The sequence below is a fragment of the Echiichthys vipera genome, assembly GCF_963691815.1.
Source record: "Echiichthys vipera genome assembly, chromosome: 2".
Taxonomy (NCBI): domain Eukaryota; kingdom Metazoa; phylum Chordata; class Actinopteri; order Perciformes; family Trachinidae; genus Echiichthys; species Echiichthys vipera.
The window spans coordinates 8200895-8225672 of record NC_139827.1 but is presented as its reverse complement, the minus strand read 5'-3'; the positions used below and the strand labels follow the sequence as shown (position 1 = coordinate 8225672).

The 24778-nt window shown below is 39.5% G+C and overlaps 1 protein-coding gene across 1 annotated transcript; it reads right to left on the bottom strand.

The window, feature by feature from the left end:
• Positions 1-131: 131 nt before the first annotated feature.
• On the bottom strand, positions 132-17519 carry chtf18 (CTF18, chromosome transmission fidelity factor 18 homolog; the record flags this gene model as incomplete). The annotated part of the gene is made up of 22 exons (XM_083929872.1): positions 132-253; positions 3925-3994; positions 5818-5916; positions 6452-6596; positions 8962-9092; positions 10059-10208; positions 10687-10911; positions 11098-11212; positions 12255-12385; positions 12481-12579; positions 12675-12768; positions 12867-13003; positions 13285-13408; positions 13516-13613; positions 13706-13933; positions 14032-14173; positions 14271-14323; positions 14632-14724; positions 14854-15043; positions 15781-15931; positions 16030-16119; positions 17432-17519. 22 exons carry the CDS (start codon positions 17517-17519, stop codon positions 132-134), a joined length of 2775 nt encoding a protein of 924 aa, XP_083785998.1.
• Positions 17520-24778: the final 7259 nt, after the last annotated feature.

Here is a 24778-nt window from a genome sequence, read left to right as displayed (position 1 = left end):
ACTGTTTTGAATTTAACAACGTGATTTTGGATTTATTCAGATGCGTATTTACATACAGGCAGGTGTGTGTGTGTGTGTGTGTGTGTGTGTGTGTGTGTGTGTATGTGTGTGTGTGTGTGTGTGTGTGTGTGTTACAGTAGCTCTCTGATGTAGATATTCCGTCTGACAGCGTTGGACATGCCCTCGTTGAAGCGGAACCACACGTCACTGTTGCCGACCGCCGTTCCCATACACAGAACCGCACACTTCTCACCTACAGAGTCAGAATCACAAACACATTTACTGCAAAGTAGGTTTTAACACAAAGAGGACGCTGCCTTGGTCTTTGCTGCACAATGAAAAACAAGTACTGCAAAAGTCAATAATTGTAGAAATAGAAATTTATAATAGAAACAAAAGATAGCTGGAGGATTTTGCGTGGACAGTAGAGTGGTGAAGCCCCGCCTCTTCCGCTAGACCCCCATGGGACCTCTGAGATCGTAAAAAATGAATGGGTCTCAATGCAGATAATTATTTGCTGGTACCAGTCGTTATATGCCCCAAATTAGAAATATGTTGTTTGTGGATTTAAATAATAATTTTTTACGTCAAGAGTTTGACCGTTTATTATGCAACTGGTCAGTTCAAGGCCGTAGAGAAAACACAATGAGAAAAACTACATGTCGCGCATGTGACGTCACGTCACGTCATCTTCTCTTATGTGACTTCACGTCATCTTCTCGTATGTGGCGTCACATCATCACACTTTCTCACAGAAGTAAAACTCTCCACATGTAACGGTTTTCACCCCTTTAAATGCAATTATCCTCGACCTTGGAAAAAAAGCGCTGAAGTGCACCAGAGACATCGCCATTTCTGTACCAGAGCACCAAGCACAGGAGGTGACGTATCTCATTTACGTCGAGAGCAGTGAAGAGTTGTACTTCACAAAGCAGCGTCACACAAAAACCTTCCATTATCAAACTTCTTTGCGATAAATCATAGTTGTTGTTTTTGCATTTCAAACAACAAACAACATATGTGAAATTCATGGCACATTTCAAACTGGTCCAGAAAATAACTTTTATTAGCCACAGGAATAAATGCGTCAGAAACTCATATTGAGGTCCCATGTACCGGAAATACAAAGGCGGGACTTCACCGCTCTATATTGCTACACACACGGCAATCAACTTAAAATAGTAGCCACAATGCTCAAAATCCATGTAACAGAGAAATTCAACTGTTTCATTGAATCTTCCTTGAAGGGTTGTGCTCAAAATACCAATACAGCGATATATCGGCACCTTGCTGATACACGTGTCGTACAGCAGCAAATGGCAGTCCACGTTACACAAACACGTCTTAATTCAAAACATTTCTTCAAGCACGTTGATTTTAAAAATGTATCATTATTTTATGTGCATTTATAAATAAGTCCACAATTAGATACTGAATACATTATTTGACTTTTAAGATCTCTGTGGATTTTAAGTGTTTTAAGTTGCGCGACAGTTAACGTGTATACGCATCGTGAGGTTGTAGGTCACACCCAGCCCTACTTCCTTGTGTGGTTGATGACTGTACTCCCTGTCTGTTGTGTATTTTCTCACACTGTAACTGCTGTGCTGTCTTGAGATTTCTAGCTTAAGGGACTTCCTGGTAAAATAAAGGTTAAATAAATAAACAACGGTGCACCAAAACGCAATTATCAATGACATAACAAAAATAAAATACTGCATTTGATGTGAAATTCTATGTAAAACGTTGCACTTGTCCTGTGAGATGTGAGATAAAATATATAAATATGTGGGCATTTATAAAAATGAGGAGAAAAATCATTAAATACATAATGTGTAAAAACAAATGCAGCAGAGCCTCCTTGCATGTGAACTATGCAAGGATTAATCTGTCATACCTGTGTGTGTGTGTGTGTGTGTGTGTGTGTGTGTGTGTGTGTGTGTGTGTGTGTGTGTGTGTGTGTATATATAAATACTGAATATATATATATACTGAACTGCTTTTGAAACTAGACTTATTTTACAGATTAATTAATTAATTGAGGAAACAAACGGAACATTAATTTATTAATCTATATTATATATGTATATATATATATATATATATATATATATATATATATATATACATATATATAAAGGTCTTGCACAGTAACGCTCTGGACGCAAGAGAATCACTGGTCCACCACACAACATGAATGACTATTTGTTTTGCAGTTACTGCAGCTTTTAAGGATAAACAAATGAAAAGTGAGGCTAAAGTGTTAGAAATCTGTGATGGAGGGCTGGTTTAATCAACGTCTTCCATGCGTGAAGCATCGTCTTCACCTTCTAGGGGAGGAATCTCATCTGGGACGGCTGTAATATATATATATATACATATATATATATATATATATATATATATATATATATATATAAAGTGAAATATAGATTAATAAATTAATGTTCCGTTTGTTTCCTCAATTAATTAATTAATCAATCAGTAAAATAAGTCTAGAGTCAAAAGATGTTCAGTTTATTTTAATGGAACAAGTGAGAAAACCACAGCAGTGACTTTGTGTTATTTTAGCTTAAAGCACGACTTTAAACCATTAATTGATTACTTTGATCAACTAATTGATTCGGCTGAAGTTTAATCCTCTAAAGACCGAGAGAAAAAAATCATTACTTCCCCCATTGTGAGGATTTGCAGCTCTCTCATGATTAGAAAACCTGAATACCCTTCACTGTTTTCACAGTTTCCCCTCAGCTCTGGGAACTTCAGATGAAAAAGAGAACTGACGATATATATTTATTGTCAAAATAAGCAGAAACCACGGCCGGCCTGAGTTACAGCCACAGCTCTCTGTTTCCACCGCAGTTACTCTGTTGATCAATTTAAATGCTTTCAGGAAGGTTAGTGATTTTTAAAAACGTCCACTTCTCCACGAGCACCGAGCGCTGAACCTGGGCTGATGTTACCAACTAAATAAAAAAGCCACAGGCACTTGTGCAAAGCATGTTTTGAGTCGCAATAGCTGTCATCATCATCTACCTGCACACCTGCGAGCCAGCAAAATAAAACCACTTAAGAGATTTATGGTCATAGAGGCCGTTCACAGAGAATTTGCAAAACCTGTTTTACCTCCGAGTCGCTGTGATTCTAACGCTTTATGTTCACGCTCTAAGTGAGAAATACGGCATATAGACAAACGCAATGATGCTGATGTGTCTATTACTGGTTATGATAAGAAGTCACAGAGGAACAATAATGTGCATTTTTCCACGACTGTACGCGAGCAAAAGTGGAAACACCATTTTGAGAATATTCACTCGGTGCTGGAGGAGAGAGAACAAGCTGCACAATTCTGCTCTATTGTTTATGCAAATGTGCTATTTTTAGTGCGACACATTTGAACACAGCAGTCCTGTTTGCTTCCAGTGACACAAAGCTTAGGGAGCCCTTTCTAACACCTTGGCCAGGGACTACAGATGAACAATAGCCTCGTGGCTGTAAGTGTGTGTGTGTGTGTGTATTCATACATTTGCAAATAAACTAAAGTGAAATTAGTTTGCTACAGTATTACCAGTTATTGTTGCTCCAGAAACAAGAAAAGAAAGTAGTTTAGGCAGTGTTATACATTTAATTTACTTTAAATAGGACGACTGTTTATCGATTGTCTGATGTCCAAACATAAGAAGCAGGCTGTGTCACAAGGAGGCCTTTTATGTTGCTTATGGAAATATGATATGCATGTGCAGGTGCTGTTGACAGTCTCCTGCCACACCAGCTCTAAATTAGAAGTGTTACATCACACACATCAGTGATCACCACTGGGGTGTTTGGACCTGAAGTGCCTTCAGGCATGTTTCCCCTGAACAGCTTGTGTTCTCACAGGGTTTGTATAAATGAAGCCGCAGTAGCACAGAGTCTGTACAGTACCTGTCTCCGAGGTGGGCTGCTGTCTCTGAGGTTTGGGTGCAACAGCTCGACCAAAGAAATCCACCTCCGGCTGCAGAACAAACACAGAGTGACGACGAGGATGAAGTTAATATGGAGGTTTCTGAAACACTGTCCTCAATAAGGAGGTCAATAACACATGAACGACCTCACACATACTCATTAGCCTGATTTCCATGTTTCACCATCAGGGACTTTAACCCAGTGGCTCCTCATTATCCTCATTTCTGCCCTCTAGAGGCTCACTCTCTCCATCATCTATTCCTGAACCATTATAACTGCGGCTCACACAGAGAGGCTCAGAAGTTAAGTGCAAACAGATGCTGGCTCCACCTACAGGCACCAACTCACACCACTGTGGGAGGCTCAATACTGGTAGAATAGGTGCTTAAAGAACTAAAAACCACCACAAAAGGCTAAATCTTTGTCAAGTATTCGATGAAAACTGACACATAAATGGCCAGCGTCTGATGACTCATTTTGTAGTAGCATGTAAAAAGAGGCAGGAGCAGTTAGACTAAATAACTAAAGTTTATGACGACATCTTGAGCAGCAGAGCTCCCCTCGCCTGCAGGTTTGAGCTACACTATGAACTGGTGCATCCTGTAACGCCGTGGTTATCAAACTTTCTTTTTCATGTCCACTAATATCCGTGGTTAGCAGGAAAATGTGCATGTGTATGCAAGTTTGATTTCAAGAATTGATTTCAATCAGGTAATCCAATAGGATTAATGTAAAATGTACACACGTGTGGATTTGTAGATAAATATTGAACTTTGAATCAAAGATCAATAAACAACAAGTGTGCTGTTTAGTTAGTTAGTTAATTAATGTAATTCCAGCAAATTTGCATTCCACGGTCTTTTTTGGCATCAATATACATCAAATAAGCCATCAAGACAGTTTTTTTGGATGATCACCTATTAACAGAGAAATCCCGGAGAGTTGCTAACAGCAGACGTGGCTAACACTGATTAGCTCGCGACGTAGCGCTGAAACCATTCGAAGCGGCTTTTTTTAACTACTAATTTTACTAAAAATAACACCAAATCTCTGCAGTAGCATGAGAAGAGTCCCTACACAGAAAAAAGCACCATCAACGTAGTTAAGGAAACCCAGAGTTTTATTAAAGAATACTGTTTTACAATGCTACAAGCCTTAGCAGCCGGCTACATCCAGATTGAGAGGCAGTCCAAGTCGATTACCGAATGCACTGGAGTGCAGTTCAAGGAGGTATTGAAGTATTGAGTATTGACGTTGATGGTGCTTCGTCTTATGTATGTTATCATGCTACTGCAGAGGTTCGGTGCTATTTTGAGCAGTATTTGTGGTTAAAAAAAGCTGTTTAGGATGGTTCGTCCCCGAGCCACTCAGTGTTAGCCATTTCTAGCTGCTAACGACTGTCGGGACTCTGTTGAAAGGTGATAAACGGAAAACATCGATGGCTTATTTGATGTATATTCAGAAAAGACCGTGGGGTTTATTTCCCCCCCGAGTTACACTTGAAATAAATGAGTTCATTTTGGTCGTCTGATGTCTAAAGCTCTGCCTGGAATTGTCACCTGCTAGAAAAGCATGTTATGTTACTATACAAACTTCAGCTGTGATTTGTTGAGTCACTGATCTTCACTGCAGCATAAATGCTTATTTAACAGAGTTTTGGTGTAGTTTGACGTTTGGAAACATAACATAACATGTAGTTCATGTAAATGTCTCCTTGGAAATCAGCAAATCTTGCTGCAGTGCTGGGCTGCTACTTTGTCTTTTATATTAAGCTCATCAGTGACCACAGGAAGGTGTATACGTATTGATCGTATTGTCGAGACAAATTATTTTTTGTGTGCGTGCCTGTGCATGTGTGCGAGTGTGTCTAACCCTGGTCTCCACTGTGGTCTGCCTGACGATGGTCTCCAGCCTCTGCTGATGGTTCCTGGGTGGTTGAGGACCAGCTTTCTTTTTGGTGTCTTCTTTCGGCTTCACACAGCAGATTAGAAACACAATTGGTTAGGACACACTTCAGGTGAATAGGTACATTTTTTAAGTAATATAAATCACCATAAGACTACACCAGTTTATTACTGACATGAAGACAAATGTTTTTTGTTACACGTTTTCTGAAATGTTATGTTTAAATATGCAAATGAGGTGTTATCTTGTGAAATATATGCGCTAATTTGCTGAGATTTCCAGAACAGAAACTTGAACATTGGATAAAGCCAGGTTCAATATTCTTGTTCCACTTCGTTGACATGTTAGAGTCAAAGGTTTTTACAGATATCTCTTTTTTATCACTTCATGAATCAGAAAATACGGACAACAGCCTTAAAAAAAAATTTTTAGGAATAAAATGTTCTATAAATCAGACTATGAATGATATCTGAACAAAGCCTTCTGTCTAAAACTTCAGAATATAGAGAGGAATAAAACACTAAAGTCTGGTCTATATAAGTCTGCTCACACACACACACACACACCTGATTGTATATAATAAACCTAAATTCTGTCTCACCGCTGCAGGGTTGCGTTGCAGCATCAGTTGCTCGGCTCTCCTCATCTTCTCTTGCTCCATCTCTCTGCTGATGGTTTGTTTGGCCTGATACGTCAGCTGACGGCGCGGAGGGAGGCCCGGAAACCTCACCACCTCCTCCACACGCCTGCAAACACACATACTAAGTAAATGGAGCAACACAAACAGCACGACGCCACAGCACAAACACTCATAACAGTGTGTAGCTGACACTTTGGTGAACCTTGTTAGATGAATCTCCCTCTTTCGGTGCCATGAATAATGAATATTTTCCAGAATAAAACGCTCAATCTCTAAAACCTTAATCCTCTTACTGCTGATCTCCATCTCTGTCCAGCACACACCCACACAGTACGAGCCAGTAAACTCTCACACACTCCCTGCTGGCCCTCAATATAATAATAAATAAGATGAAAATAAAAGTCTATGTGACTGAGCTGCTTAATAGCAGTTTTTAGATACACCATTGGGGCACCTGGACACATCATCAGTGATGTAATCTAGGATCACAGGAGGTTTCAGGGCCTTCAACAATCAGACCCCCTCCCCTAGGCGACCCAGCCAGGGTTGATCAGGCCCCAGCTTGTCTCCAGGTAGCGCTACTACCCTACACGCCACGCCACGCCACGCCACGCCACGCCACGACTCAATGGTACTCAGAAGGCTGATTTAAATAATTTTATTAAAGAATATTTAACATTATTACAGAATATAAATACAAGGTATTATATTGTTGACTAATTCTAAAAACACTGAGAAAATAAAGAATAAATAAAAAAATTTCAGTTCAGTGTCAGTTAATTGCTGAATAATTAAATAAAGAATAAAAAATAAAATAAATAGTTTAGTACTGTATGTTCAGTATTAGTACATTTAAATAATGATGAAAAAAATCAATATGACACCATTTCAAAATGTTTTCTGCATTAAATGTTCTGTAAAGAAGGTTTTTATACTGAGCAGTATATACAGTTATTAGATAGATACCAATGTCTGTGATAGGCTGATATCGATACCTCGCCCATAAATCAGTCGGATACATTTTTAACCATACTGAGTTCTCGGGTCCAGACCTTAGAGTCCGCCCGCTCTGAAGACGTAGTTCTCAAGTTCTGTGTTTACACAGACAGCACTCACTGGCCAATCACAAACAATTTAGTTAAACGTGCTTATGCCATAGGCTCCGTGGTAGCCTGCTCCGTTGCTGCCATACATTCAATCCTTGCGGCTGTGAAACGGTGGATACATTTTGTGCACCACAACCTCCGTGAAATGACTCGTTTCACTGTCAGAATCTGATCGATTTGGCTCAATAACATTTCTAAAGTCTGGAAGAGCCACATGATTTAATTATTTTACACCCGTTCAAGTTGGCGTAGCGTTAAACTGGCAGTTAGCCAGTTCAGACTGGAAGTCTCTTGTGACAGAAATCAGTGAGAGTGCAGGCAATGTCAGGCTGAAGATGGAAACGGAGGGTAACTAGTTGATCTGTCTATTACCAGGATAGTACAGATATTAATACAAATAGTGACTAAATTCACGTATTGTCAGAGCACTGAGAATATTCCACAACAGACCTGTAATATAACTTCCACATCGAAGTACATAATAATTACATTACACTGATATGTAATGAATCAGGGTTCCTGCTGTTTTTCTCTGCATGCCTCTCCCCACTCAAACCCTCCGACCGAAACCAGGCAGCCTTAAAAATTCTGCCCTAGTTTGACCAAACAGTGTCCAAAAAAACCCAAACAAATAACCAAATAAACTTGCTGGGACTGGAGCCGTATTTATAATGTTTATATCCACAATTGTGTTCCAAGTCTTTATCCGTGAGGCATCAGAGGGAGGTGTTGTGGTGAGCTAGAGACGGCAGGTACAGGAAGGTGTAGACCAGTAGAAGCACCAGTAGAGCCAACACCAGAGGCAGGCCCCAGTCGTTGGTGACCAGCACCGTGTCACAGCGAGCCTGCAGGAAGGAGCCCCTCGGGGCGCCTGGCTGCTTCACAATCTGGGTCGGCATGATTGAGCTTCACAGCTAGTTATCCCATTCGCCTAACGCCAGACTCACTGCTGTCCTCAGTGGTGACAAAACACGAAGGTCAAAGATGAACGAAGGTCCCGAGTTCAAGCGTAAGTTTGAACCAAAATGTCAGTTTCCGTCACATCGTCTGCTGCTTTCTCCAAACTTCCTTCCTCCTTATTTTACTGCTCTAATAATTCCAACCTCATTCATGCATCCTTCCATCAGTTTGTCCATCTGCCTGTACCCCACCGGTGAGGCTCTGCAGCTCGCTACTCTGCGCCCTCACCACTACTATCAAACACACACGCACACCAGGTGTTAAGGGGATTACTCACTAAGCCTCCATGCAGAGAACCAGTGTGGACAAGAGCAGTGACCTTCAACACCCAAGAAACACACATCTGCCCTGCATGTGTCCGCATGTTATATGTAAGTGTGCGTACGTGTGTGTGCTTGTACTCACGGCTCCAGCATGTATGCGTACTGTCCCTCTGGCGTGCGGTCCTGCCTGTATGAGAGGTTGTATGACAGCATGGTGTTGATCAGCTCACGCATTTGCTCCTTCTCTCTGCTGCTGAACAGCTGCGGGTTCACCTGGAAGAAAAACAGGATTTGAGATCAGAAACTAAAAGTTTTTTGTGAACTCCACCTGTACGTTTTCAGCTAACTTGCCTTCCTGAGTTTGACGGACCACCCATCCACTTAAAGGGTTTACATAAATACAAACACATGCCCGTTTGCGCTGCAAAATGGAACCACAATACATTTTTTTTTCAAAAATGGTCAAAAAGTCTGAAAATAAAGACTTTTGATCTTGTGTACAGATATGTAGATTTATATAGAGTTGTTCCAATACTGGTCGTAAATGCCTCCTATGCTGCCTAAAATCGAACTAGAGTAACTAGATGATTAAAGAAAGCACTATGGCATTCAGTATCTGTATTAGGGCACACAAACATCAGTATATTACTTTTTTTTAAGAAAGCAATGCATCTCTGCAGATTTGGTAAAATACACTGCCTGGCCACTTTATTAGGTACATCTACACAATTGAATGCAATTCAAAACATCTGTTTGGTTGCAAATAAGATTATAATGTTGATGTTTTTATTGACACTGTCGTGGCATTTTTTCAACTATGTGTTTATTATTGAGGTTGTAGTTTGCACTGGTGTTGTATTGGACTGCATTTTAAATAAATGTTTCTAAATGGAGTGGGCAAAGCATTAGAAACGCTCGCACGTCACTCAAAGTGAACATTATAATCTCTTTTAAAAAGTTTGAATTTATGGCTGAGTTGTTGTATTAAATATCCTTTTTTACAGGTGTACCTTAAAGTGACCACTGAGTGTAAACTGGGAACAGCAAAGTCTGTAACTTTAGTAACTGAGTTGTGACTAAATGATTTAATGCAAATTAAAATGAAGTTGGCGCTATTGGTGTCTATATAAATATGGCCTATGCAGGTCTTTACTCATTTAATAGGTGATGAACAGATGCAGGAATGCAAAACCTACATTTACACATGGACACAGGTTTACTGTACATGCTTTGACATACAGGCCGTAGTTTGGGACAGATGATGTCGAGGAGCAGTGTGAGAATATCAAGGGACAGGCTGAGCTGACTGATCCTCGTTCTGATGCATGCAGGGATGTCGGCCAACATGGTGGACAAAGCGTTCCTGCTGCTGAGGAGCCGAGAGGAAGCCTGGAGAGGACAAGACAGAGAGGAGAGACAATAATCTCCATTATTAGTTAGACTTTCCGGCCTAAAACTTCCTGTTTCTTCAGTAGTTTTATGCGAAAAACTCCTTCATATATATTCAGTATACTTATTATTGCACTTGTTCATCACAATACATTAGATGTTATTGTCCTATAAACAACCAATATGATGTTTTGAGACAGTCTTCTACAGAAGGACGTCCAATGAAAGGAAAACTTTTATGCAAAAATGTGGTAATATGCAGTTTTTAGTCCCTTAAATGTGGAGATATGTTTTCTGTTATATCATGCCATGCTATATGACAAACATTTTAAGCAGTTCAAGCCCTTTTTTCAAAATCCAACCTTAAAAAAAGCCACCCTAAAATTCAAGGGTTTTCTAGGATTTCTAGCACCTGTCCGAACCCTGTCATACGCAAACATCATTTTTGTAAACAAGTGAGCATGTAGTTGATTCGTACCTCGTGATGGCTGTGGGGATAGCTGATGCGGGGCACGTGTGTGTGGGCGAACAGGAAGTGGAACGTGACGGACAGGAAGGGCAGGTATCTCATCAAGGAGAAGTTCTGCCCGTGCATAATCACTTGGTTCAACCTGTCTGAGAACGACAGCCAATCCAGAGCCTCACACACACTGTGAAGGTTGGGGTCCCTCACACGCATGGACAGATAATTATCATACAGACCCTGAGGAAAAGAGACGGATATCAGACCTGAGACATCATAATGTAGTGTTTTTAAACCATGGATATATGGCTTAACTGTTGTTTCAGAGTATTTTAATGGAACTTCAGCTTGTGAAACAGTGTCTTTCTCTGTGTATTTTTCTGTGCACTCAAGTTAAATAAAACATTGTGAAGGTGTGTTCATTACCTGGGAAACCTTCTCAAACTCTCCACTCGATGAAGCCAAGTGTAGAATGTGCTGAAACCTCTCAGCTCCACCTCCTGAACCCGGTGCCTCATCAAACCCCTCACCAATACGTTTCCTGAAAGAACAAATGTGAGTGTTTCATCAACATCTAGTTGGTTATCATCTAGTTAGACCTGAAGCCACATCCACACGACTACATTTTCATTCTGAAACAGCTTTTCTAAACAAAAAACGATCACCTGTCCGCACAACGGTTTAGCTCTGTATCAAGATTGTCTAACGTCATTCTGTGGTTGTAAATCATGGATGAATAAGTTGAAAATACAAAAAAACCCTGAGATTTCTTTACTTGGACCGACGACGACATGGAGCGTTTACTGAAAGCTGCACATGAGGTGGTAATAGTGGTGAAAAACACAGATTGGGAGTTGTATCAAAGCAAATACGGCTACATATTCGAGCCGGTACCGGGAGCATTACCCATCACCAGAGCAAGCCATGGCAAAGGGAAATGAGGTCTGACACAGGAAGGATGAAATCACAAAAGGCTTCTCTGACTTTCTAATGGACAAGACTGACTGACGTGAGAGCCTGCATAGTCATTTCCAAAGATCTCAGTTTTGCTACGTCCAGACTAAAACCCGACCCTGGAGTTTTCAAACTAACACGCTACTAACACAGCACTTCCAAATGTCGCTGTTTTTAAGGGTTTGGAAACGCTGGAGTAGTGTGGACGACAAGCCTGAAAAAAAAAAGCTTTTCCAGGTCAGAGGTCTGGAACATTATTTTGTGGATTTTTTTGCCAGATTTTGCTTAAATCACATACAAAAACATTCCATTGCTAATTTACTGCAGTAGTTATATATATATATAAAAAAAATGTTTAAGACTTTTCAATACCTTCGAAAAAGATCAGTTTTTGAGAAAATTCAAATCAATGTCCAGATCGAATTTAGTTTATAACTTCCCCATTCGTTGGTGTCATGACACCAACAGTCATGACACTGAACAACGCAGAGACTTTGCTTCATTTGAACATTTTTGACTGAACTTGAACCTTGACTGCCTCTAGTGACTCTGGCTGTTTCCTGAAAAAGGTTTCAGCATCCAGAAAACACGCCATTTACAATTTTATGACAAAGTTCAAGACACTGTACCGTTTAGTTCGTTGTAACTGGAAGATTCCCTGCCACAGATGGAACAAGCCTTTGTTCTGGTCCTTCTGCCCCACGGAGACGCCCTGGATGGTCTTTGAGTTCACCCGCTTGTGGCCGCGACCGTGGAGGAACTGAGCAGACAAGAGCACGTATTGTGATAAAATTATACTGTGTGTTACTGCTCATGCAACAAACGGACTGTCCTACAGCGCTGCCACACACACACCTGTAGCGTGTTGATGCAAGATCTGATGTCGTTGTCCGTTTTCTCACACAGTGACATCAGAGTGCCCGTGTCTGTCTTCATCCCCTGCTTGAGTGAAATCTGCAAACAAGAACTCAATGTCAACCTGGATATGAAGATGTTTCTGTACTTCTGTTTGTTTGTGTGTGTGTGTGTGTGTGTGTGTGTGTGTTGACCTCTGCCAGTCTCTGTGTGAGGCGGGAAGGCTGAGTCTGGGGGAAAACCAGGAGGAAGGCCTGCTGCCTGAGAGGCCTTAGAGCTGGAACATAACTAAAAAGGAAAGAAAACTCAATATCAACACTAAGATAAATATGATTTAAAGATTTATAAATTCAAATGCTTCGGTTAAACACCACGGTGTCTCTTACAGGTCGTTACAGATGCAGATGATTGGTCGAAGCAGCATGGTCTCCTTCTTCTTTTTCTTCTTTGCCGTCTCTGAACCAGCGTCCCCGCCGTGTCCGTCTTTCCTGTTCAGAGTTGCTAACAGGATGTTGATGGCAGCCTGTCGAACACCAAAGAAGAAAAAAAAACACATTTAAGAAAACGAAGGAGCCCATTGGTGCTTTGTTTTCCGTGTAGGGACTCTTCTCATGCTACTGCAGAGGTTTGGTGTTATTAGTGGTTAAAAAAGCCGTTTTAATGCCTTCCCCGTACTGCCCTGAGCTAATCAGTATTAGCCCCTTCCGACTATCAGCGACTCTCCAGGATATCTACATTAATAGTTTATACATGAAAAAACTGTCTCGATGGCTTATTTGATGTATATAAGTGTACAGAACGTACCGCAGGTGCTCCATCAATCTCATCAATAATTAGGCAGTTCGGCCTCTCATTGACTCCCAAAACTGACTTCATCTGTGTTGCCGTGTCGATGCGTTTCTGGAACACCTCTGCGCTGCGATCGTCACTGTGAAAAACAGAGAAACAACAGTAAGTGAGGTCAGAACAGGGGGATAATTGTAAACGTAATTATGATTTACTGCTATAATCGAGTTTTAATTTGGCTTGTCTAACCTGGCATTGATTTCCACCACATTGTACCCAGCGTGCTTTGCTATAACATGAGCCAGGGTGGTTTTCCCCAAACCTGGAGGACCAGACAACATTGCCACCTATAGAAAGGACACAATTAATTTAGATTTGTACAACAACTCAAGGTCATCAAACTGAAATTGTACTGACATGAGTACACAGATGTGTTTACCTTGAATTTGGGTCGTTTGTGCTGGTCCAGCTCGGCCTCCAGTAGCTCCTCTGTCACCTCAATTTTGCTCTTGAAGCGATTTGGTTGATTTTGATTGGCTTGATTGGGTTTAAATGAGTTCTGGTTGGGAGCCTGTCTTTCAGACCGGACAGGACGGGACTTCCTCTCTCTTCCGAACACAACAGTGTCCCAAAGTTTTAACCACTTGAGCAGACAGCGGTTGGTAAACTACAATAATACAGTCACAGTCAGTGTGGAATACTTAGATTCACTAAGAGCATGTATGTAGACATGAAGTTACACAGAAACACTAAAAAACGACTTACATCGTCACTGAGGAGCTCTGTGTAGTGTCGGGGAGAGTATCGGTCCACCCAGAGTCGAGAGGCTACGCCCTCGGTGTCCTCAGGATCGTCGTTCTCTTCATCTCCTCTGCTTTCAGGCTCAACAAGCACATCGTTCACACTGCTGCGATGTGACACAAATCCAAAAAGGAAATGTAAAAACTCATGTACTACAGCATGTAATCAGATTTTTGATGCATGAGAGTGAAAGAGACAGTTACCTGGCCAGCAGATCTGTCAGACGCTGAGATTCTTCCACAACCTGCAGGTGGCGCTGCACAATTTCAAAACAAGAGACGAAATATAACCTCATGTTTACTCATGCATGCACAGTTATCAAAATTTGTCTGAAATATATCCTACTGGTACATCCACAAATAAAGTAAATCACTGTACGTTTACTATTTTAGTGCTGAAGTTATTAGACAAAATGGTTGTACTATTTGCTATATTTGGATAATCATAATGAAATGTTTGGATGTAGGAAAACTGATTAAACCTTCAGCACGTGTGATTACTGAGAATCAACTGTGAAAGCAATTTGACAGAATACACACAAACAACAGCGGCCTGGTCACTCACCCTCTCTGCTTCGACTTCTCTCAAAACACCTATCGGCACCGCCAGCAGCCCCAGTGAACCCTGGGAGTTTGGTACCAATCTATTGTCCGCTACCTGAAGACACAATAAATGCAAAAAAATACAGAAATATAACATAGACACTGGACATGCTAACAATGAATGATGATTCTGGCTGAGATGCGGTCCTAAACATGTAACATTCAACATGCTGAGGAGTTTAACCTTTTTCCCAGTGTCTTCTGTTTGTCTGAGGTAAACCCGACTCCCCGATGAGTCTGTCACACTGATGTAGTCGCCCTCTAAAGGCGGCCGCCTCAGCACATGCAGCGATGATGGCGCCAATGTGGGAGGTCGCCTGGGCGTCTCTGGGATTGTTGCAAAGCCACTGATATCCAACACGGCTGGGGTAGACCTAAAACACACAAACATGTTCAGAAGTCAATAAAATGATTTACTAAATAATTTCAGTATCGAAATAAGGCATGCTTGGAAACCAAAAGACCATTTCAAAGAGTTCAAAAAGAACATAAAAAAAACATTAAAGGAAAAGAACTGACTGCAGCTCTCCCTCAGGCAAGTTAGTACTTTTGAGTCCCTATAAATAGCACAATGTCATTTTTAATCCTGTAATGTATTCATTTTAAAGTGTCTCATATTTGTTTGTGATGCAAATAAAGAAAAAAGACTTTTTAGCATTCAGTTCTTCCTATTTCTTATTTTGTGAAACATTCAGGCTTTGAATAAAATGTTCTACATTCCCAATAATGCACCAGATATAGAATCAAGTATTGTGTAAAAAGATCAAATGCACACGAACGTTTGCCTTCTACTTATGTCTGCTTTCCTCTCACCACATATCATAACATCCACCGTTTCCCCTTCCAATCCCTTAGATGCACCTCAAGGAGAGAGGAGGCTTCTTGAGAAGCTTAGAGCGAGGAACATGGGTGTCTTGTACACAGAAATCTTTTATCAAGTGGCGTGACGTATAAATGACAGATACAGCAGTGCATCACATCACAAGTAACTGACGTTGCCTAAAACTGAAACTGTGAAACCAAAGATTTCTCATTTAGCAGCTTCAGCTCCGTCCTCGCGAGTAAAAGCATTAGCATAATGAAAAACCACCAGCCGGTGCATCTCTCCTACCTGAAGGTGTCGGGGCGTTCATACTGCTCCGGAGAGGACGGCGGTGTGATGTCATCACTCCGTGACGGGGCTTTGCTCTCTTGAGTCTGCACTGAGTTGAAAAGACGCTTGACCACTCCTGCATCCTGCTTCTGCCGCTTTGCCTTCGGGGCTGTCGGGACAAAGTCAGATTTGAGGTAAAAAATTTTACAAAAATCAAACAAACACAACAAGAACAAAGCCGCCACAGAACTCTGAGGGTGAACTCACTGGTGGGCGCGTCATCCAGCAGGTGCTCGATGTCAGAAATGCTGTCTCCTGGATCCTGCTTCTGACGTTTTGCTGGCTTAGAGGATTCATCTAAGCCATTCAAGAAAAGACATATAATCGATGCTGAAGTGATAACATTTATCAAGCAAAAAAAATGCCAAATATTCACTGGGTCCAGCCTCTCCTGTGAGGATTTGTTGCTACTCATAAATTGTCCATTTCAGAATCATTTCATGTTTGCTAGCAGTTTTACTACTTTATATAAAGGTACAAGTACTTTGAAATGGTACTTCGGTTACAGTACTTTAGTTGCAGGCCATCATGTAAAAATATAAAATATTTGCTCATTACAAGATGAGGTTGCTCAGCTAAGTGCATGCATAGTTTTTTATCAGCTATATAACAATAATGTTTTATATCTGATAAAATGATCAAATAATATAATCAATAAACTTTATATAAAGTGAAAGTACCTCAAAATGGTACTTAGGGTACAGTACTGGTACTGGTTCATTTTTACTTTATTTATTATCTAACCAAGAACTTCCACGTTATCAGTGAAAAATATGTCAATAAAACCTTAAGAACAGAGGTAAAAATTAAACACTAAAGTATGGTTTACATTTTGTTCTACCTTGTCATTTACAACTGCCTTCATCGTGTCAAGTGTTAATTGTAAAAAGAAGTGTTATTTCTGTCTATTCCTTATTGCTATGTTTTAAAGTCTTTGAACATTTTAATATATATGTATTATTGTTTCTGCATTTAGAAATACATTTTTGGTATTGTGTATTACTGTGGAACATGTAAGAAAAGAAATGATTATATTGAATATTTCCTTCCATTAAATAAAAAAAGAAAAGAAAAAACTACTATACGTAGTATAACAGTAAATGGTCTTTTTACTGCATCACTGGTCTGTATCATAGACTGTATATATCTGTACTATATGTTTATGATAAAGTTAGGTTCACAGGTCAGCAGTAATGGTTGTGGAGATTAATTTAATATGTTAATCTCAAATCTGTCAAACGCCTGCTCCATAGGAACATGTTTATATACACACTGACATTAAAGGTCCAATAAAGGTTGATTCATACATCAATGAATACTGCCATACAAAGCCTAAGTGCAGTAACTACCCAAAAAATGAAGGTAAAAAAAGTCTTCTAAGTTTGTTTATTGTTCCAACAAATGAATATTTGACACCCCGATGGTGGATTATGGTTTAATAGTTTGTCATTTATTAATTATTATCCAAATAAACCCTGGCATGCATACTCTCAGACAAAAACTTCATGTTATTAATAGTTTCGTAGTTAGTGCACTTGGGCTTTGTAGGGCAGTATACATGTTATAATAAATTAAACGTTAATGTTTGTTAGCTATGTTAGCTCCTCACTCTCTATCTGAGCCAGCGCCTCCAGCTCGTCGGCGAACTGGTCCTCGAAGTCGTCCTCTATCTCGAACAGTTCGTCATATTCGTCCATGTTAGAGGTTAAATGTCCGACCAGAGACGCGTTAATGTGTTCGCTCTGAACACAAACACTTATATTTCCTTCAGCAGCTAACTCAACTTAACGCTACTTTCACAGAGCAGCAGATTTCCCGGCAATTTTTTGTTGTGAAGTATTACTTCCGGGTAAGGGGAGTCCCCTGTCCTCTGATTGGCTGTTAAAATATTCCTCGACTCCCATCATGCACCGCGCCGCTCGAAACCGTTATGTTCATAGACATAAAGAGTAGACGCCTCATCGAACGTTGGGCCTATTGGCGCTGACGAGCGGTGGAGCCGCCATCTTGGCCCGGTCGCCCGCTCCACTCAGTGTAAGGACAGGACACGGTTCAGCGTATTTTAATATTCACAGTGGGATTAACAGTAATAGAATATTCTGATATATGATATATGTGATGTATGATAGGTGTTTTGCAAACACTATAAATATAAACACAACAAGAGAAATCATTTATAGAGTATTAATAGGCTATATTTCATACATGAATACATAAATCTCTCTCTCACTCACTCTCTCTCTTTCTCTCTCTCTCTCTCACACACACACACACACACACACAAACACACGCACGCACACACACACACACACACACACTCAGAGAAAATTAAAATACATATAAATCAAGAGTATCAATACAATTAGGTCAGAGAGAGAGATGACATTTTGGACACATCTAAATACAAGTCAAACAGACACACTTTCATTTAAAGCACTAAAAAAAACAAAAACAAGAGCCGAACCCTATATGTTTATAAATATTCAGAAATGATCCATGCTCTGCCAGTCGCATAGTCGTGGTAGTGGAGAGGAGAGGGAGGGTCCACATTTGAGCGAGTGTGTGTGGTATAAAAATATATATAAAATTTTGTTAAATCGATCATTTTCACACTGTTTTGTTCTTGCACAGTTACCAATTTGAGTGTAGCTCTAATTGGTAAAGAAAGTGATGTTGTAGGAGTACTTTGTATGGTATCTAAAATGACTGTGTCCTTTGATTTTAGGCAAGGTCTAATTATGTGAATGTCTTCTTTATTACATATTTTAATTATGTAGTAATTGTATTTAATGTGCAAACAAAAACACGGGGCATAGTTCAGTAATATCCATTTAAATTATACAAACCATTTAAGATTTTTCCTTAGTTAAATAAATGTATGATTTTTTCTTTTCAGACTGTTTCAACTTCTGTGGTACAACTGAACTAAAAAAGCCTGGACTCATCAGCTCTGGTTTACAAACATGTGACGTTCGTGCTGCTTTAAGTGGAGATGTGGAGAACCAAGTAAAAATGTGTGGAGCATTTAGTTCAGCTGTGAGAATATCGGGCACAGAGTGGAAATACATGTTCACGCTTGCCTCGTAAATCTCTAATTCATTCTTTATAATAAAGCCCACATCATGTTGCTCCTGTTTGATGAAACAGTTTAACAGCAAAGGATATTGGTCAGATTCTGTCACTTCTCCTTTGAGTCTAAACTTTAAAAAAAAAAGTGACATGACATGAAAAATTATCTCATAATTCATCTCAATGTCATGTTCAATATTTAAAAAGACAAAACTGAGAATATCTGAGGTGACCTGAGATGAACTGTCTCTGAAGTGTCTTCCTCTCATGAAACCACAGCACATCCTCCGCTGACCTACTGCTGGAAATGTGCAATCCATTTACACTAGACCACATGTACAACAACCCCTCTCCTCCCTGCTTCTCCTTTCATATCTACACAGGCTTGCACACACACATCTGGCCGGGGGGTAAATTAACTAACATTCCCACAGAGGCTAATCTCCACGCCTCTACTGTGACAAGATAATAATAATAAAATAAGGGACAGCAGCTCCTCTGGCAGCTAAATCTGTATCTACCTGCCACAGCCTGAGGGACTCACTATAACATTCAAAAATGCATGGATTTATGTATAATTGTTTAAAACTGTACTGTACCGTACTGATTATGAATTGTTATATTGTAATATTAGATTAGAGCAGGAATACGCTGCACAGTGCTCTGGCATCTTGTTCCTTCTGCTGCTCAACTCAGAGGCTCAACGAGTCACTCATACAACTGATCTGGGAGAATGACCGATCCAAGATGGCGGCCGCATTTCTCGCGGCCCAACGTTCGATGCGGCGTCTACTCTTTATATGTCTATGGTTATGTTGCTAACGTCTGTTGTTTTTCCTGAGTTTGTCCTGAACATAGACATATAAAGAGTAGACGCCGCATCGAACGTTGGGCCGCGAGAAATGCGGCCGCCATCTTGGATCGGTCATTCTCCCAGATCAGTTGTATGAGTGACTCGTTGAGCCTCTGAGTTGAGCAGCAGAAGGAACAAGATGCCAGAGCACTGTGCAGCGTATTCCTGCTCTAATCTAATATTACAATATAACAATTCATAATCAGTACGGTACAGTACAGTTTTAAACAATTATACATAAATCCATGCATTTTTGAATGTTATAGTGAGTCCCTCAGGCTGTGGCAGGTAGATACAGATTTAGCTGCCAGAGGAGCTGCTGTCCCTTATTTTATTATTATTATCTTGTCACAGTAGAGGCGTGGAGATTAGCCTCTGTGGGAATGTTAGTTAATTTACCCCCCGGCCAGATGTGTGTGTGCAAGCCTGTGTAGATATGAAAGGAGAAGCAGGGAGGAGAGGGGTTGTTGTACATGTGGTCTAGTGTAAATGGATTGCACATTTCCAGCAGTAGGTCAGCGGAGGATGTGCTGTGGTTTCATGAGAGGAAGACACTTCAGAGACAGTTCATCTCAGGTCACCTCAGATATTCTCAGTTTTGTCTTTTTAAATATTGAACATGACATTGAGATGAATTATGAGATAATTTTTCATGTCATGTCACTTTTTTTTTTAAAGTTTAGACTATCAAAGGAGAAGTGGCAGAATCTGATCAATATCCTTTGCTGTTAAACTGTTTCATCAAACAGGAGCAACATGATGTGGGCTTTATTATAAAGAATGAATTAGAGATTTACGAGGCAAGCGTGAACATGTATTTCCACTCTGTGCCCGATATTCTCACAGCTGAACTAAATGCTCCACACATTTTTACTTGGTTCTCCACATCTCCACTTAAAGCAGCACGAACGTCACATGTTTGTAAACCAGAGCTGATGAGTCCAGGCTTTTTTAGTTCAGTTGTACCACAGAAGTTGAAACAGTCTGAAAAGAAAAAATCATACATTTATTTAACTAAGGAAAAATCTTAAATGGTTTGTATAATTTAAATGGATATTACTGAACTATGCCCCGTGTTTTTGTTTGCACATTAAATACAATTACTACATAATTAAAATATGTAATAAAGAAGACATTCACATAATTAGACCTTGCCTAAAATCAAAGGACACAGTCATTTTAGATACCATACAAAGTACTCCTACAACATCACTTTCTTTACCAATTAGAGCTACACTCAAATTGGTAACTGTGCAAGAACAAAACAGTGTGAAAATGATCGATTTAACAAAATGTTATATATATTTTTATACCACACACACTCGCTCAAATGTGGACCCTCCCTCTCCTCTCCACTACCACGACTATGCGACTGGCAGAGCATGGATCATTTCTGAATATTTATAAACATATAGGGTTCGGCTCTTGTTTTTGTTTTTTTTAGTGCTTTAAATGAAAGTGTGTCTGTTTGACTTGTATTTAGATGTGTCCAAAATGTCATCTCTCTCTCTGACCTAATTGTATTGATACTCTTGATTTATATGTATTTTAATTTTCTCTGAGTGTGTGTGTGTGTGTGTGTGTGCGTGCGTGTGTTTGTGTGTGTGTGTGTGTGTGTGTGTGTGAGAGAGAGAGAGAGAAAGAGAGAGAGTGAGTGAGAGAGAGATTTATGTATTCATGTATGAAATATAGCCTATTAATACTCTATAAATGATTTCTCTTGTTGTGTTTATATTTATAGTGTTTGCAAAACACCTATCATACATCACATATATCATATATCAGAATATTCTATTACTGTTAATCCCACTGTGAATATTAAAATACGCTGAACCGTGTCCTGTCCTTACACTGAGTGGAGCGGGCGACCGGGCCAAGATGGCGGCTCCACCGCTCGTCAGCGCCAATAGGCCCAACGTTCGATGAGGCGTCTACTCTTTATGTCTATGGTCCTGAAGGTGACGCCAGAAGTAAGACCATGTTTATATCTGAATAAGAAATGTTAACTTCAGTGTATAGTTATACAAAAATAACGCCATTAAAGGTTGAATATATAGAATCTTCATCAAAAGCTATATTTTAAAATATATATAATAATACACTCACGGGGCATTTGATGGGTACAGAATGAAAGTATTGCTTTTCCATAAAAATATATATTAAGTCTGAATTAATATTAAATCTTTTTTGACAGGTTTGACACATAATGACTTTCTGTCACCTTCTGTTTACGTTTTACCAGCCAATAGCGTTTGGCATTGCTGGTTACCAGGGTTGTCTGTTGTTGGGTGCAGCTACTGTAGCCTGGCATTGGGTGAAATGGAGTTTGCCAATCCTGCAGCTGCTTATTTGTCCCAGCAGCTGAGTGACCGGAGACGGGCAAAAACCAGAGTCACTATAGGCCAAGCATTGACTCCATGGACTGAGATAAAGGAGTTCAACGGCATTAAAACGCACGCCCAAATGGCTAAGTTTCTCCTTGAGCGGTAAGCTAACTTTCACGTATATTTAGCTGTAATGGTTAACGGTAAGTGTCAGTCAATTTTCTCTGAAATACTTGTTTTTATGGTGTGATTTGCTGAAGGGGATGGGTTCAAACAGGCTCAAACAGACTCCTGTCTCCTGTAGGCTGCTGGACCAACCTGGCAACCTGAGTGCTCAAATGATTTTTTGTTGTTGCGACTACGATCTTGAGACACAAAATGGCGGTGTTCTGCTCATTCTACATATTCAACCTTTAACATGATTTCTGCACAATGTTGGGCCTGAGAGTATGGAGGTTAGGATTTGTTTTGATAAAAACATAGACTGTATAAAAAAGGATAAAACATATTCTTTTTGCTAATTTTTTTCATAGTTACTGCACTTAGGATGTGTAGGGCAGCAGAGGCTAGTCTACTTTTCTTGATGCTAGGACTGGCTCCTAATTTGCATGCGTATATTTGGATAAATAATCTCAGAATTTCCACTAGTCAAATTATTTCTAGTGAAAATAAGAGAAATTAAGAGTGCAACTGAATCCATTTGATCATATTATCAACATTGTTGGCATGAAAAACACATCAAGTACAATACATGCAACAAAATATGCACAGTGCAAACATTTCATTTCAAGCTTGGTATATATCCATCTATATCTATATATTTCTTTCTATCTACGTATCTATTTCTCTATACATCTATCTTCAATACATACAACTAAATATACACAGAATCCCCTTTAAAACAGTTTAACGAGAAACTTTATATCATTTTGTGCTTGTGTAGCAAAGGCTAGTCTACTTTTCTTACTTGCTGGGACTGGCTCCTACAACTTTGAAATAACCGAAGTAACCAACTAATTGTCTTGACTTACTTTACAAATTGGACCACGAACACTTAATTAGATTACTTGCAAATTAGATTAAACATTATTGTGATTTTTATTGTGAAATGCAATTTAGCATTACCAGAAGTGCAAAAATAATTAAAGTGAAGATTAATGTAAATGTATATGCATGCATACTGCGTTATATCACACTTATTCACGTTCACAATTATACTACGGCCTGTAGGTATTCTTATAACTGCACAACTATCAGCTGGTGCACATGTTCATACTTTATTAGCGTTCATATCAAACCCTCACTGTTTTTTTTTCTGTTACCAAACATATTTAAATTACTCTGCAAGTTACTGCTTTTTGCAATTCTAGTTTTTCTTGTTGTCTCAGTTTTACTCCGAGCAATGATTATAAACTTTGATTAAAACTTTGTTCATCTTAAGTTCTGTGTGTGTGTGTGTGTGTGTGTGTGTGTGTGTGTGTGTGTGTGTGTGTGTGTGTGTGTGTGTGTGTGTGTGTGTGTGTGTGTGTGTGTGTGTGTGTGCGAGTGAGAGAGATTGATGATGATGTGAGTGACGTCAGGGTGTGTCCTTCGCCACCATCTGCTCCTCACAGCAGACAAACACTGGCCCGCGGTTTGTGTGTGACACTGAGTTAATTTCACATCAGGGAGCACGAAAGCAAAGTCAGCTCAACCGTCTCCGTCTCTTCCTCTCGTGTTGACGCTCAGTGAAAAATGTCCAGACGTGTTGAGAGTTTTAAAAAAAGAAGTAATTTCCGATTTGAGAAAGTGCACACAGCAGAGGTGCAGAGCTGTGTGTGTGTGTGTGTGTGTGTGTGTGTGTGTGTGTTTAAACACAAGTACATTCAAGTTAAAGAAGAACTTCTCGTGCTTCATTCTCAAAATGTTTTCAACTTATTTAGACTTCATTTCCCTTTTTACCGTGATTAAATATAGATGGTTGTGGTGTTATATGTGTAGGCTATGTCTTGAATTGTCATGTACTGTAGCTTTTTCTTGTTTTCTTGTTTTTAATACATTAACATTAAATGTAGAAGAATATACTTACACAGTAATATGGTAAACTATTTCTTAAAACTACTGCTGACATCACATCACATCACATATTCTTCACTTTCATCTTCTAATTTCATCTTTAATTATTCTTCTAATATTTCTATATTTACTTATATCCCTTTTTCAGTTTTATATACCTCTTCTTATTTATCTTTACATATTCATCTGTGATTATTTCTGTCCTTGTGCTGCAGCAGCTGGATTTCCCTCTGGGGATCAATAAAGGCTTATGTTATCTTATTTTGAAGAAATAATAGTATGTTATGTATCGTATTTACGGTAGGTTTAAGTGATATAAAATGACTATTAGGAAGGACCTTTAGAGTGAAATTTCCCTTCAAACTTTAATTAAAACTTCTCCATCAAGTGTTTCTCAAACTTTGATCTCACACTAAAGTAATGTACAGAAACCAGCATTTCTCATCAAATAGAGCACAACTGGCTCAATTTCTAAATTAGAAATGATAACAGTTGTAGGAGCGTAAATGCAGTTATTTTTTGTTGATATAATAATTTAAGTTCATTAGAAGGATTAAGAATAAGAATATTTACATTATGTGCAGTTTTATACATATGGTTTACTTATAAGGAGGAAATACGTACATGCTTTGGTATTTGTGGACAAATGTATTAA